The sequence below is a fragment of the Equus caballus genome, chromosome 6 (genome assembly GCF_041296265.1).
Source record: "Equus caballus isolate H_3958 breed thoroughbred chromosome 6, TB-T2T, whole genome shotgun sequence".
NCBI lineage: Eukaryota > Metazoa > Chordata > Mammalia > Perissodactyla > Equidae > Equus > Equus caballus.
This window is the reverse complement of record NC_091689.1, coordinates 93,933,935-93,949,849: the sequence shown is the minus strand read 5'-3', so window position 1 is coordinate 93,949,849 and position 15,915 is coordinate 93,933,935. Positions and strand designations below refer to the sequence as shown.

General features: G+C 43.4%; 1 protein-coding gene and 1 long non-coding RNA gene across 2 annotated transcripts in view; both read left to right on the top strand.

Moving 5' to 3' along the window:
* LOC111774021 (uncharacterized) overlaps positions 1 to 7,390 on the top strand; it is a 53,242-nt gene extending 45,852 nt beyond the window's left edge. Inside the window, exon 6 of the long non-coding RNA XR_011439805.1 lies at positions 7,002 to 7,390. This is a non-coding gene — a long non-coding RNA (uncharacterized lncRNA). The remainder of the gene's footprint in view (positions 1 to 7,001) is intronic.
* A 4,621-nt stretch (positions 7,391 to 12,011) lies between these two features.
* Positions 12,012 to 15,915, top strand: part of WIF1 (WNT inhibitory factor 1) — a 63,527-nt gene continuing 59,623 nt past the window's right edge. Inside the window, exons 1-2 of the mRNA XM_023643951.2 lie at positions 12,012 to 12,523; positions 12,999 to 13,138. Coding sequence (XP_023499719.2) covers positions 12,376 to 12,523; positions 12,999 to 13,138 — 288 coding nt within the window. The 5' untranslated portion in view covers positions 12,012 to 12,375. The remainder of the gene's footprint in view (positions 12,524 to 12,998; positions 13,139 to 15,915) is intronic.

Genomic DNA, 15,915 nt, shown 5'->3' with positions numbered 1-15,915 from the left:
GATTGTCTATTTGGGATTTTTCTTTTTTGTTGAGGTAGGCCTGAATTGCTATAAACTTCCCTCTTAGAACCGCTTTTGCTGTATCCCACAGATTTTGGCATGTCGTGTTTACATTTTCATTTGTCTCCAGGAATTTTTTTGATTTCTTCATTGACGCAATCTTTGTTTGGTAGCATTTTGTTTAATCTCCATATTTTTGTGTTTTTTCTGATTTTCTTCCTGTGGTTGATTCCTAGTTTCATAGCTTTGTGGTCAGAAAAGATGCATGGTATTATTTTGATCTTCTTAAATTTATTGAGACTTGTTTTGTGGCCTAATATGTGATCAATCCTGGAGAATGTTCCATGTGCATTTGAAAAGAATGTGTACTCTGTGGTTTTTGGATGGAATGTTCTGTACATATCTACTAAGTCCATTCAGGTCTAATGTGTCCTTTAAGGCCAGTGTTTCCTTATTGATCTTCTGTTTGGATGATCTATCCATTGGTGTATAGATCCATCTATCTATTTGTGGTCATTGCTTTCCCACTTAAATAAGTCCCTTTAGCATTTCTTGTAGAAGTGGTTTTTTTGGTGACAAACTCCTTTAATTTTTGCTTGTCTGGGAAGTTCTTTATCTCTCCTTCCTATCTGAATGACAACCTTATCCATTGGTGTAAGTGGAGTATTAAAGTCCCCAACTATTATTGTGTTACTGTCTATTTCTCCTTTTATGTCTGTTAATAATTGCTTTATATATTTAGGTGCTCCTATGTTGGGTGCATAGATATTTACAAGTGTTATATTTTCTTGTTGGATTGTTCCCTTTATCATTATGTAGTGCCCGTCTTTGTCTCTTGTTGCAGTTTTTGTTTTAAAGTCTATTTTGTCTGATATAAGTACTACTACCCCTGCTTTCTTTTCTTTGCTATTTGCATGGAATATCTTTTTCCATCCTTTTACTTTCAGTTTGTGAGTGTCTTTAGGTCTGAAGTGTGTCTCTTGTATGCAGCATATACCTGGGTCTTGTTTTTTTATCCAATTGGCCACCCTATGGCATTTGATTGGAGCATTTAGTCCATTGACATTTAAAGTAGCTATTCATAAATATGCATTTATTGTCATTTTGTTACTTTTCTTTTCTGGGTGTCTTAGTGGTTCTTCTCTGTTCCTTTCTTTTTTTAGTGCTCTCTTCCCCTGTGGTTTAATGGCTCTTTAGTAATATGTTTGATTTCTTTTGTCTTACTTTTTTTTCTTGCTTATTATAGGTTTCTGATTTGTGATTACCATGAGGATCCTATTTAATATTCTATGTATATAACAGTCTATATCGAGTTGATAGACTCTTTAGCTTGACCTCTTTCTAAAAGCTCTACTTTTTCACTCCCCTCCTCCCACATTTTATGTTTTTGAAATCATAGATAGTCTCTTGTTTAGTGTGTGTCTATCCATTACCGTCTTATCATTGAAATAGGTGATTTTAGCACATTTGTCTTTTAACCTTCATATTATCTTCACAGGTAGTTGATCTGCTACCTTTACTATATTTTTACCTTTACAAGTGATTTTATTGCCTGGTTATTTTTGTTGTTTTGTTTTTTGATAATTTTTTTTTTTAATCTCTATTTGTGGTCATTGCCTTCGCACTTAAATAAGTCCCTTTAGCATTTCTTGTAGAACTGGTTTTTTTGGTGATAAACTCCTTTAATTTTTGCTTGTCTGGGAAGCTCTTTATCTCTCCTTCCTATCTGAATGACAACCTTGATGGATAGAGTATTCTTGGCTGTAGGTTTTTTCCTTTTAGCACTTTAAATACGTCATGCCATTCTCTTCATGCCTGTAGGGTCTCGGCTGAGAAGTCCGCTGATAGTCTGATGTGCTTCCCTTTGTATGTCACTTGTGGCCTTTCTCTTGCTGCTTTTAGGATTCTCTCTTTATCTTTAATTTTGGACATTTTAATTATAATATGTCTTGGTGTGGGCCTCTTTGGGCTTATCTTGTTTGGAGCTCTCTGTGCTTCCTGAACTTGGATGTCTGTTTCCTTCCTCAAGTTAGGAAAATTTTCCTCTATTATTTCGACTAATCAATTTTCTGCCCCTTTGTCTCTCTCTTCTCCTTCTGAGACCCCTATAATCTGAATGTTAGCACTCTTGATATTGTCCCAGAGTTCCCTTACACTGTTCTCATTCTGTCTAATTCTTTTTTCTCCTTTCTGTTCTGTTTGGCTGATTTCCTCTAGTCTTTCGTCTAGCTCACAGATCTGTTCTGCTTCCTCTACTCTGCTATTGAGTCCCTCTAGTAAATTTCTCATTTCAAGTATTGTATTCTTCATTTCTGATTTTTTTTTTATATCTTCCAGTTCTTTGTTGATGAGCTCACTGTGTTCATCCATTCTTCTCCCAATATCTGTGAGCATCCTCATGATATTTTGTTTGAACTCTTTGTTGAGTAGGTTGCTTGTTTCTGTTTCATTTAGTCCTTTTTCTGGGGTTTTGTCCTGTTCCCTTGCTTGGAAAGTATTCCTTTGCCTCCTCATTATGCCTCTTTCTCTGTGCTATTTTCTTTGTAGTAGGTGAGTCAGCTATGTCTCCTGATCTTGGAGAAGGAGCCTTATGTGTGAGGTGACTGATGAGACCCAGAAGTGTGCTTCCATCTCGTCACCAGTCTAGAAGATCCAGGAGTGACCCCTTTGTGGTCTACTTGTGTCTTTCCGCTGTGGCAGGGTTGTTCCCACTGCAGGTACCCAGAGAGTCTAGTCTTTCCTTCCCTGGCCAGCTGTTTGTATATCCGGTTTGGGGAGCTTCAGCACCATAGGCTGCAAAGTCTATCAGCACACTCCTATTGCAGTTTTCCTCTTAACTGGGTTGGAACCCAGTGTAGCTGGTTACTAGGCTCAGTGACTTACAGTTGCTTTAGGCTTCAGGCCTACAAGGCTGTTGTCAGTTCTCTTAGGAGGGCAGCTGAGTGGGGCTGGCCCTAGGCAGGAGAGCACTCAACTGTTTCAGGCTTTGGAATGCAGGGCTGATCCTTTTTATGGCTATTTGTGAAGCACAGGTCTTCTGCCGCTGATAAGCCTCACCCCTCACGGGACCACACACACTGTCAACACAGTCCTGGTCCATGCAGACTTCTCAACCCCATGGAGCACACACTGATGCTACACTGCAGAGGCCCCCACCTCTCCACCAGTGCCCCCTACAATTCACCTGGTCCTCACCCAGGCCCTGCCCCACAGAGGTGGACACACTCACCTGCCTGTAGAGGATAAAGGCACCCAGTCAATGCAGGCTGAAAAGTAGCCTGAGAGCTTGCTGTTAGGTGGGGCCAGTCCCTAGGGCGGTTTGCCTGCCCTGGCTGAACAGGATTAAATCTGTGCTCTAGTTGGCATGGCAGACCCCTGGGCTAACAGGCCAAGGGATGAACCTCAATGGCGCCCACCGGGGTCTGTGTCAGCACGCCTGGACCAGCTCAGAACAATGGCCCCCACCAATGTCTCAGTCTCCGGAGAGGTCCCTCCTCTCACCAAGATGCCTCTAGAGCCCACCAGGTGAGCCTCGTTTCACCAAAGGACAGTCAGCCTTTCTCTGGTGATTTTAGATTGCTGCAATGAGTGAGTTTGTGCGTGGGCCCTTTAAGACCCAGATCTTTTCGGCTTTCGGCCAACAGCTTTTCTGGGGGTGTCCTCGCTGCAATTAATAGCCAGCAAAGCCAGACAGTAAGACCCCCGTCTCAGTTGGGCTGAGTCTGAAGGATGGTTATAGCAGTATCGCCCCCACTCCAGACCTCACTCCTCCAGGGAGGGCTGCGTACCTAGGGCGGCTCCCACCTGGCCAGCTGAGAAGCTCTGCTGCTCCCAAAGGTGGCTTTTTTCCTCTCCAGCAGGAATTTCTGCCTCTTCTGCCTAAGTCAGGACTGTCTCTTGTTGTGGGGGTTCTTTTTATCCAGTTTTTAGTTTTCAATCCGGGGTAATTTTTCCAAAAATAGTTGTAACCTGGTTGTGTTCATGGGAAGAGATGAGTTCAGAGTCTGCTTACACCGCCATCTTGATGAGAACTGCAAGAATTTCTAAGGACAATTGCTCTTGATTCCTCAGAAATTGGGCTGTAACTCAAATGACATTACAGATCGATCTACCTGTCTGACTACATCATAAAGGCACAGAGAAACCGCTCAAGTTTTCTCCAAGATGGAGTTTCTGGGGCATAACCCATCCAATTGAAAGTGTTTCCAGTTAGTTAAAACGCTCCCAAGGGGTGAGTCTCCGGGGATGCTTGGGGTGTTCCCCGTGACAGTAAAGCTGGTGTCCAACTGACAGCAGACCTGGAGAAGGGTGCAGAGCCCAAATGCAGGCAGAAACATAGTTATAAGATTTAGTCAAGTCTCACTCAGTCCAAGCACTTAGTTGTTGAGCCAGCACAAGGCAAGCCAGGGAGGCAAGAGGCAAAGCCCTGGTGTGGGCCAGGGGCTGGGGCTCCCAACACTCGGGTTGAGAGTTAAGTCCCTGGCAGAAAGTTTTCTCAAGTTTTCAGTTTTACAGAAGGTCCAGGTTCTGCTCAGGTCCAGCCTGAACTTAACCTTGACTTGGTGACAGCAGAGGAGGTGACAAACGAAACAAAGAAGGGAATGAGGTGGTCAGGCCTTGCCCTCACGGCCTCTTCCCAAGGGTTTTCAAGATAAAGCCACACAAACAACAGTTCCCGGGCAGGACAGTGTACAGAATAAATTACAGATCTCCTGTCCCCGTAACTAACTCAGTAGGTGCCTAAAATACTCAACAGGTTCTTGACGGGAGACAAAACAGCATTCCAGAGAGCTCCCAGGGATGGAAAGCAAACTCTCCAAGGCCAGAAAAACCAGATTGTCAGACTAATGACTGACCCAGGGGCTCACGGTGCTCCTGAAACCAGAGGAGAGAAGATTCTCCTAAAGAGAATGAGAGAGAAAGAGAGAGCGAGAGAGAAGGAAAAGAGGCAGACTTTAAGAAAGTTGCTTGGACTGGAGAGCATCAGCTCCCAGGCCTTGCCCTGACTTAGCGAACACCGGAGTCTGAAACAAAGGTTTGGCTGTGGCCGCTTACGTCCTCATCTGGGCAGCCAGGCCAGTCCCATGTCAGCCAGTTCAATCTTCAACTGGGACTCAAGAAAGTCCCATTCTGTCCAGTCCCATCCCTTCATAGTCGCCAGAATGTTACTGGAACGTTCGGTTCTTATTGCCCCCCCAGGATTGAAATCAAGACAGAAAACAAACAGGAGTAGAAGTTGATTAGCTTGTGCACAGGAGAGGCACAAGGGAGCCAGTGTGGAAAGGAAAGGGGCAGGTGACTGGCTTAGGTAATGGGATTGTGGTGCTTTTCTTAGGCATAGGCTGGGGAGGAGGGCTTGTCATGGCATGTGGAGGTGAGGTTGTGCTTGCACTGTCAAGTAGCGTGCTACTACATACGACACATGTATCATTAGCAGGCTAGCTCTCCACCCCTGGGCGTAATTTTTACTATGCTAATGGGGCTAAGGTCACCGTCAGTGGACTTCTGGGTGCTAGGGCACATGCGGAAGTCCAGGAAAGTCCAGAGGCTGCAGAATGTGGATCTTGGTGAACTCAATCTGGTTCTCCTAGCCTGCCAATTGGTTAGGGGCCTTGTCTTGCTGGGCCATGGGCCTTGCAGATGACCCTGTCTCATTAGGCTGGTTCCTGTCTCCTAAGCATTTTGGAAATTAATGAAATTATCCCTTTGTCTGTCATATGTTTGCAGATATTTTCCCCAGCATTTTGTTCATGGTGTAGCTATTTTTATTTTAATTGCTACATAACTATTTAAAACATTTTTTCAGGTCAAATTTTTATCTTTTCTTTTATAGTTTTCAAATGTCTTGCTTAGTAACATCTTCCCCATTCTAACCTTAAAAATACATTCACCTGTGTGTTCCACTAGATCTTGTATGATTTTGTTTTTTATATGATATACTCTTTAGTAAGTGTTTTATTAAAATATAACACATGTAGAAAAGTGCATAAATCATAATTTTGCAACTTAATGAATTTTCACAAAATAATCGTTCCTGTGTGGCTGACATCCAGATCGAGAAACAAAACATTACAAGCACCCTAAAGCCCCTTTTATATAAATAATAATGTATTAAGTCATTCCACAGTCAATAGAAATTTGGGTTGTTTCCATTTGGGGGCCAAGATAGATCGTGCTTTTATAAACACGTCTTTGGATGACACACATTGTTTTGCTAAGCTTTTCCCTAGGAGCAGAATCGCTGAGCTGAGCCTTGGTAGGTAGTTCCAAATGTTTTTCCAAAATGATTGTAGCAATTTACATTTTTGCCAGCAGTATATGCTTGACATCCTCACCGACTTTATATATTCTTTCTTTTTTCATTTTAACCATTCTGATGGGTGTGAATTGGTTTCTCACTGTGGTTTTAATTCACATTTCTCTGATGGCTAATGAAGTTGAGTAGGTTTTTGTGTGTTAATTCACCACCTAGGTATGCTCTTTCCTGAAGCCTCTTGCCCACTTTTCTACTGGATTATTTGTCCTTTTTCTTATGGATTTGTAGAAATTATATATTTAGGATGAGTCCCATGCACCCAAGTATCTTCTCCCTCTCTATGGCTTATCTATTCATTCTCAATGTTATCTTTTAATAAAAAAAGTTCCTGACTTTAATATAGTCCAATTTACCAATTTTTTCTTTTATGGTTAGTGCTTTTTGTGTCTGGATAAAACCACGTTTTTTATTTCTTGAAAAAATTTTTAAACAAATTTGATGAAATACAGTTGACATATAATAAACTGCATGTATTTGAAGTGTATGATTCATTAAACTTTTGGGAGTGATGGATAATATACATTATTTTGATTGTGATGATAGTTTCATGGTTGAATACATGTCAGAACATCAATTTTAATAGTTCAATAATATTTCATCCTATGAAAGTATTTTAATTTGTTTTCCATTCCTCTAATATTGAGCAATAAAATTGTATTCCCTTTTCTCCCCATCATAAAAAAAGTATAGCTCTGTTCGATGTCATTGAGATGAAACTGCATGGATGAACAGAAAATGATGGATATGGTTTGTGGAAGACAAGATATGCCAGGTCGCCTGACAATGCCATCATGAGAGGAGGGAAGAGCAAGAGTGTGGCTGGGAGCATGAGGAACACTCACGCTGTGCTGAGCCTCGGTAATGAGCTGTCATGTGTTGTGATGTACAGATCTTAAGTGATAACGTATGCAAGCCGCATGGCAAGAAGTGCTGGCCCAGGGTGGTGACAGCTGCCTACTTTGGGAGAAACTGACTGAAGCAGGAAAGAAGCGACCTTTCTCTCTTCTTCAAAATGTTTTTTAATTACAAGAGCATCTGCTCTTTTTTAAAAAAAATCAGGAAATATTTGGACATAAAGTGAAAACCATTCCTTAGTCCTAGCCCCACTCCCCATAGATAGCCCCTGGAAATATTTTGGTATGTAACCTTGTAGACATTTTCTATGCAAAGTTTTATATACATGTAATCTCTCTCTATAGCTTGTTTGTTTTTTAGAAACAGGACCACATTAAAAATAATGCTTTGCAACCTGCTCTGTCCACATACCATCTCGGGGCTCCCTTCCCACACCAGCATGCTACAGACTGCCTGTTCTCCTTCTCCAAACTCAGCTCAGGGTGTGGCTGACGTGCCCCAGTCTCAGTCCCAACACCTGTAGTCCCCACGGTAACTCCGGCTGAGACCATGAGGCCAAGTGGCCAGTAGAAAGGCAGCTGGCCTGGCACTGATGAGATCCCCCTCTACGGCAGGCTTTGCCCTTGTTCCCACACAACCACACTTCAGGATGAGGGTTGGCTCCAGCCCCCTCAGGCACCTTCCCCCTCGCTGACCCAGGGCCTCTCCTCCACGAGGAGCAAACTCAGAAGCCCACAGAAGCCCAGCAAGTCAAGTGAATGAGTGAAGCAGGCTGGGTAAAAGAGTGTTGTAACCGCAAGAAGTGAGGAGCAGTAGCCCTCTTTGAATGACTGCCACTACTCGCACCACCACTCACACCGTTGCTCACAACACTGCCCACTCCACTGCTTGCACTCACCACTCACCACTCACACACATCTCCTTGTAAGGAAAGAATATTGTCAGATCCCTAAATTTTCCTCGAAAAAGCCACGAGAAGCCAGAAAAAGCCCTGAGAAGCTAGAAATCCAAATTTTTACGAGAAATCTTCCGATTTTCAAATGCCAACAGCTGAATGTTTTTGTATGTAGCTAAGTCTTTACTTTTTATTTTTAAAAATAAACTTTATTTTTAGAACAGTTTTAGATTTACAGAAAAATGGCAAAGATAGTGCCGAGAGTTGCCATATACCGCACACCCAGCTTTCCCTATTATTATCATTTTACATTAGCATGGCATATTTGTCACAACTAATGAGTCATTATTAACAGCTTATTCAGATTTCCTTGGTTTTTATCTGTTCCAGGATCCCCTCCAGGATATCCCATTACATTTAGATGTCATGTGTCCTTAGGCTCCTCTTGGCTGTGACAGTTCCTCAGACTTTCCTTGTTTTGATGACCTTGGCAGTTTTGAGGATTACTGGTCAGGTATTTGGTAGAAGGTCCCTCAACTGTTTTTTTCCTGCTCTTTTTCTCATGATTAGACACAGGTTATGGGTTTTCAGGAGACATCCACAGAAGTAAGGTGCCATCCTCATCACGTGATATCAAGGGTACATGCTGTCAACGTGCCTTATCACTGTTGATGTCGACCTTGATCACCGAAGCGAGGTAATGTTTGTTGGGTCTCTCCACTGTAAAGTTACTCTCTCCCCGCTCTTTCCATACTGAACGCTATGACGGGAAGTCGTCGTGCACAGCCCACACTTACGCAATGGGGGTGATGCTCCACCTCCTGGAGGACAGTGTCTCTCCATAAATTATTTGGGATTCTTCTCAGCACAATCTTCCATAACCAACTCCTACCTACCTTTTTGGCCTCGTCCAGCTGCTCCCGAGCTTCCCGACTCCAGGCTCATCACCTTGCAGGTCAGCACCTGTGGATCCTGGCTAGCACCATTCTTTCTCTCATCTCTTTGTTCTTGGCTATTGCTTCTCTCTGTGCTGGACGTCCCTTGTCTCCCTCCCTTGCATGTTCAATTCCTCTTTAACCTTCAAGACTGCTTGCTCAAGTGCCCTGGACCCTAGGAAATCTTCCTAGAACCCAGTCTGCATTCGGGGACTTTCCTCCAAGTCCCAAAATACTCTGTGCATGTCCCCATCATGGCATTCATCCCTCTCTATTGTTCATTCTTAACACTCTGCCCTGTTAGACTGAGAGTTCAAGAGCAGAGGCTGTCTTTTCACCTGCCGTTCTATCCCCTGTGCCTGTACAGTGCACACATAAGACACTTAGTCAATGTTTTTTGAATGAAAGAATAACTAAAAAACTTTCAGAACCCCAGCTATGAGATTTCTTCTTTGAATTTCCAGTCCTTCTGTCTTGTCGACCATCACCATATTCTGCCTTGTATTATGGTTACTTGGGTACTTGTCTTACTGATTGTAATAGCTCCAATGGTCTTCATGGGCTGCGAGCATGTTTTGTCTCACATGGAATTTTGTGATGTTTTTCACTGCCTCTGTCTTTCCTGTAGTTTCTAGGACAGTGTCTTGCACAAAGTAGGTGTTTAATAAATCTTTGTTGAATGACTGAATGAGTTAATGAACAAATAAATGAAGCTACCTGCAAATGTAATTGATGAGAATGAATTATACAAGGAAAGGAAGGATAATGGACTGGAAAATAAATGGTAGAATTTTCAAACTAAAGGAAGTTGATGTGTAATAGCTCCTAGCAGATTATTTCCGAATTTTTAACACGTGCAAATAAATATTGTTACATTTTTATTTGAGTAGAGGAGTTTAAAAACATGACAATTCTAAATGAAAAAGCCGCTTTTCTCCTTAACAACAGAAGGGAGAGTCAAGCCTGATTCAACTCCTACATGGACCTTCCCACCTCCAAAAATACACAGTTATTCTTGAAAGTCGCTGACTGGTGTACAACATAACATATATTCCTTCTTTCCCTTTAAAAAACAGAAGAGCTCAAATCCAACATTTTTTAAGTAACATTTTTCTAGATCATAAAATATAATTTTTCTGAGTGTCCACTGCTGGGGAAAAGTGAACAGAGACCAACCATTCTGGAAAGGAAAAATCCTTACAGCAAGATGTATTACCATTATTATCAACACCAAATTCAATTACTGCGGAAGAACCTCATTCAGAGGAAGTTGAATTAGGAGAAAATTTCGTCCCTCTTTTTCTCTACGAAATAGTAAATTTCATGAAAGATACTACTCAATTAGCATTTGATTAGAACAACCTGTAGAGGGCGTCCTTGCACCAAGAGCCATAGGGATTTGAGCGATCTTGAAGGGGAAAAAAATCTTCAATTAAAACCACACTTTCTGGAGTAAAAGAAACTGTCTCTGGTGTTGTGAAATTACTGTCTTTAGCTGGGAGACGATTGGCATGACAAGGCTAAAGTGCTTTAAAGGTTGCCCACTGTATACGAATACATTATATAAATGAATATTCACTGAAATAAAAACTAGTGAAATCTTTGAAAAAAGGTTAATATGATTATTTTAAAGGAAGAATGGCTATGAAGCTTTGGATGCAAACAGACTTAATCACGACGTACTTCTCAGTATGCGGTCTAGTGGGTAAGAGGATAGGCTTTGAAATCAGAGTGGCTGGGACTGGAACCTGACTCTGCCCCTTACAGCCGGGTAACCAGCCAACTCCCTGGACATTTCCCATCAGTAAAATGGGAATAACCATGGTGCCTACTTGAAACACTTGTGAATATTAAGTAAGCACTTAAAAGTCCTGTTCAAATGAAGACACTGCAAGTTCAAATCAGTCGTAGTTAGATTTCTTATCTTTTTAAAGATCAACAGTTGTTCAGCTGAAAATATTTCGTAACTGCAAATGCATATTATGTTCTCTTTCCTAACTTTTCATGACCTGACGTTTATTTAACCGAAGGCACGCACATGTTCAGCTTCTCTTCTGCTGTTCCTGTCTGTTTTTCCCTCGAGGGGTCCGCTACTCCACAAAGGACTGAGTGAAGCACCATGCCTAGCCCCAGAACCTTGATCCCTTGGGGCATCTGTCGCAGCATCTGGGTGCTAAAGAACAAAGAGCGGTAAACGACACTTTTCTGAGTCTGACATCTTCCTAAGTTTTTAAGAAACATTTTGCTTCTGTTTTCTTTGCTCGTCCAAGGGATTAGGCAGGGGGCACGTAAAGTCCTTTCTGCAAGGGTCGGGTGGGTGTGTTCGACTGCAGCCCACTGCCAGCCAACTACGCTTCCCACAGGCAAGGCCGGAGCCGTGGTCTTGCCCTAAAGCGTCTGCGATTTCAGGGTCAGCGCTGCGGGCCTCCAAATTTCTTGAAACACCAGCAAATATGAAGATATTCACGACTTTGTCAGCCCTAACCCCACGAGGTCGGGTCCGCCTGTCATCCAGAGCTTAGGGAGCTCTTGGTGGCGCTGCTGCGTGAGCAGGGAGACGAGCCTCCCCAGGGGTCGGAGCAGCTCCCTGGGGTCTGACAAGTGCGCAAGGAGAGCCCTGCGCCGAGTCACGCCGCGTGCCTGCCCGCAGGCCCCACTGGACCGGGGAGTCTCGGGTTTTAAACGCCTGGGGACGCGCCAAGTGCCGGCGTAGCGCGGGTGCGAGAGCACAGGCTTGCAGAGAGCGCAATGACAGCGGCGGGAAGGGAGAAGCAAAGGCACACGCGTCTTCAGTTAGCGCCGGGGTAGACACGGCCATCAGCATCGTCATCGTCATCATCTGCGCTCAGTCAAGCCCCGCGACGTCAGTTCACCGTTAACCGTGCCCCCCCACCCCGGCCTCTCCCGGCAGGAGGCAGAGGCGAGCGGCGTCCCCGGGGACCCGCTGAGCGCCCCCAGCACGCCCCCTCCGCGCGCTCGCCCCGCGCCCCGCGCCGCCCCGCCCCGCGCCCCCGGCACCCCTCAGCGGCGGCCGCTGGGCTCGGCCCTCGCTGGCGCCCGCCCTTCCCGCTCTCCCCCTCCCGCCGTATTTAACCCTCCGGCTGTTGGCCTCGCCGTGTGTGCTGGCATCTCCCGCCTTGCCATTCCCGCGCCTCCGCCGGCCCCGCTCGCCCCGCGCCCCGCTCGCGCGCTCGTCCCCGCCCTCCTCCTCCCGCGCTCCCGGGCGCTCTCGCCTCCGAGCCCGACGGCTACACGCTCAGCCGTCGAAGCGGGAACAGCTCGGGCTGAGGGAGAACTTCAGGGCTGCAGTTTGGGGAGGTGCGGCGGAGGGGGTTTCAGCGGTGACAGCCACCAGCACAGGGGTGCGGAGCAGCATGGCCCGGAGAAGCGCCTTCCCCGCCGCCGCGCTCCGGCTCTGGAGCATCCTCCGGTGCCTGCTGGTGCTGCGGGCGGAGGTGGAGCCGCCGCGGGAGGAGAGCCTGTACCTGTGGATCGACGCTCACCAGGCGAGAGTGCTCATAGGTAAGGTCCGCGCGCGGCGCCTTGCCCTGCCCGTGTCTTCCCTCTGTCTCCAGCTTCCGCTGAAGAGAGAGAGACGAATGCATTTAGTATGTTTTAAAACTTAATTTCCAAGATTACAACCCCCGTTTTAATTAGCTATTTTCCATCTGAAAGCGTATAAACTTCTCTCCTAGGAAACCAAAGCTGCGCCAGTGTTCTGATTACGCTGTTGCTAGTTTCTACAACCCTACGTTTTTAGGGGGACCCAACATTTAAGACCAGTCCACTCCGTGTCCACTCCTTTTCCCTGAAAGCGTGTGCCTGTTGGCATCATTCTTATCACATACAGAGGAACATTAGTTGGTACCAAGGCAGGTGCTTTGTGAAAAGAAATGAGCCATACTAATTCTTTGGTGTTCATTTTGCATGCAGTTTCTCATTTGGATTCTTTTAAGTCCACCTAGTTTGAGAGTTTTGCTTATTTTTTTTAAACCAGGATTTGAAGAAGATATCTTGATTGTTTCAGAGGGGAAAATGGCCCCTTTTACACATGATTTCAGAAAAGCACAACAGAGAATGCCAGCTATTCCTGTCAATATCCATTCCATGAATTTTACCTGGCAAGCCGCAGGGCAGGTAAGTTCTGATAACCAGAAAGGGCGGAGAAAATTACCTTTTAATATTTCCGCTGTCTGATGGCGGGTGGAAGTAGCACCGTATATTGTGTAGTCTGGTACATTTTTACAGTTTTAAATAGTGATTTCTCATCTGATCTCCAAAGCAAATAAAGAATTAGCTCCCATTTATTTAAACGTGTCACGTAAATTAAGGATTCCCAAAAGAAAAAGGTGGGCAGTGTGCCTAAGCTCACCGTCTTGATAAGACTCAGTGTCATCAGGTTGCTGGAAATAGAAAGACCTGAAATACCAACATCACTTCTTTCTGTGATCATTTACATTAAAATTTAACGTAATGTTTAAAAGACTCTTTTTTCCATAGTATATACTAATCACTTATGACGTTATACTTTACAACAAATTTTAAAGTCTGTAAGTGTTTTTCACATTGTGCATTTGAAAATATTGGTATGTTGAATGTTATTCACTGGAACAGTGTGAGCGCTATATATTTCTGGTAGAAATTCACAGAATCAAAAAGTGTCATATAAGAACGTTTGTAAAACATTCCAGGCTATTGATCTTTTTTTAAGTTACTATTTTACTTTCATATGGAAAAAGAAAACTCCAATATATTTTTATGAAGAAGCATTCCTTTGATTTCTTAACACATTAGCATCTTTTGTATGTTACCTTTCATACAATTCCAGTATTACGTAAATGACCTCTATCTTTGGGGAAAAAGGGAGAAGAAATGTTTAGTGAGTTTAATTTCTGTTGTGCAACTGGAGAATTTACTCGAGAGGACAAAGGGTAAGTAATAAATTCTTTTGCTCATTAGTTGGTAAAATGTGCCTACTATGAAAATCATTGTAATTATAATTAAAATCACATTTTTGGGTCTTTTTTATTCTAAAATTCCTTAAATGGCTATTTTCATGAAGAATGTGATCCAGAAAATACTTTAAGAAGTAACTGTTTTCAACTGAGGGGCCACCTGGTGGCACACTGCTTAAGTTTGCATCTTCTGCTTTGGTGGCCCACCTTGTGGGTTTGGCTCCGGGGCACGGACCTACATGCTCCTCGTCAAGCCATGCTGTGGCAGCATCCCACATACAAAATAGAGGAAGATTGGCACAGATGTTAGCTCAGTGGCAATCTTCCTCACCAAAACAAAAAAAAAAGTCACTATTTTGAATTGAGAAACCACTTTGGTTCCCTCTAGTTACCTATCATAGTGTAGGCATGACCATTTAGCTGCCTTTTTTCCCTTAGGTCTGTTGTCTCATTTTTCTTTTCTAAAGTTGATCAAATCTAGACCCTTCAACACGTCCATTGTCATAAAAAAATAAATGTTTTGCATTTACCAAAGTTCCTAACAGGAAGGTCATCTATTCTAATACCCCCATTTTGCAGATAAGTTTGCTGAGGCTCCTATTGCTGTATCAGGAGATTATTTCTTTTCTTCCTACAATTCCCTCTTCATAGATACTTTGTGGACAATTAATTTTGGAATATTGTGAAATCAGTAATAAGTCAATGAATAGTCTTTTTTTAATTTCCTTTTCTTTTCACCTGAATCTATTGATTTGTGTGTGACCACTTGTCAGACGGGGTCAATATTAATTCTGTGTTTTTAAAAAGAGCATTTGCTTTACCTCTACTTCCATGGATTCATAAGAACCATTAGGAGGTAGCTTGACTTGCAACCCCACCTCCCGGCAGAAAGGGTTTGGTAACTGTAGGAGAAGCAGAAAAGGTCAATAGCTCTTGTTTATTTATTTATGTATTTATTTATATATGAGTTTGTCTTCTGAAGATTGGAATTTGAGGCAAAGGCTTAAATTCCATGTTATCTCCCCATATGCTTTATAGCACAGCACGTGTTTGCAAACATTGGCATATTGTTGAGTGCAGAATGGATCCGTATCACACAATCTCAGGAATATTTCTTGTAAGAAATTAGAGAAGATGGTGGAATTGGCATGGAGATGAAGCTTCTAGCGTCTTTTTCTCTCCTGTTTCAGTGTTGTTGATTATCCATGTGGATTGTCTCATCATACAAGACAATGTTAGCACCTCAGTTATCTTGCTCTCTGTGCTCAGGTTGCTCTGGGGAGGTTCCCACAGGAAACTGCATGAAATCTGGGTCTGTTTTTCTTAGTGGGGGCGAGGAGGGATGGGGTAGGAGCTACAGAATACCAAACAGCAAGATGTTTTAAAATATTGTTTAGGGGCCAGCCCCATGGCCAAGTGCTTAAGTTTGCTTGCTCTGCTCAGGTGGTCCGGGGTTTCCCGGGTTCGGATCCTGGGCACGGATCTAGCACCACTCATCAAGCCATGCCGAGGCAGTGTCCCACATAGCAGAGCCAGAGGGACCTACAACTAGAATATACAACTACTTACTGGGGGTCTTTGGGGAGAAGAAGAAGAAATAAAAAGAAGAAGATTGGCAACAGATGTTAGCTCAGGTGCCAATCTTTTAAAAAAATTAAATTTGACTGATTTTACTCAATAAAGTTACGTGATTCCAGCACCATAATTTTTGAAATGCATGGAAATTTTGAAGTTGGGAAAAATAATGACTTCAATACCAACTAATTCTTTTGAAAGGCGTCTCTGGCTAAAGCCAAACCACATCAGAACATCTACATGGAAGATGAAAAGTTCGTTCCATTATCTAGTTAGTTCATCCAAATAATATCAAACATTTAGGCATTTCAGCACAAGCAAAACACATAGCTGATTCGTGAAATTTTAAACTTAATATTCAAGAGTTTTGGCAAGACGTGGAGA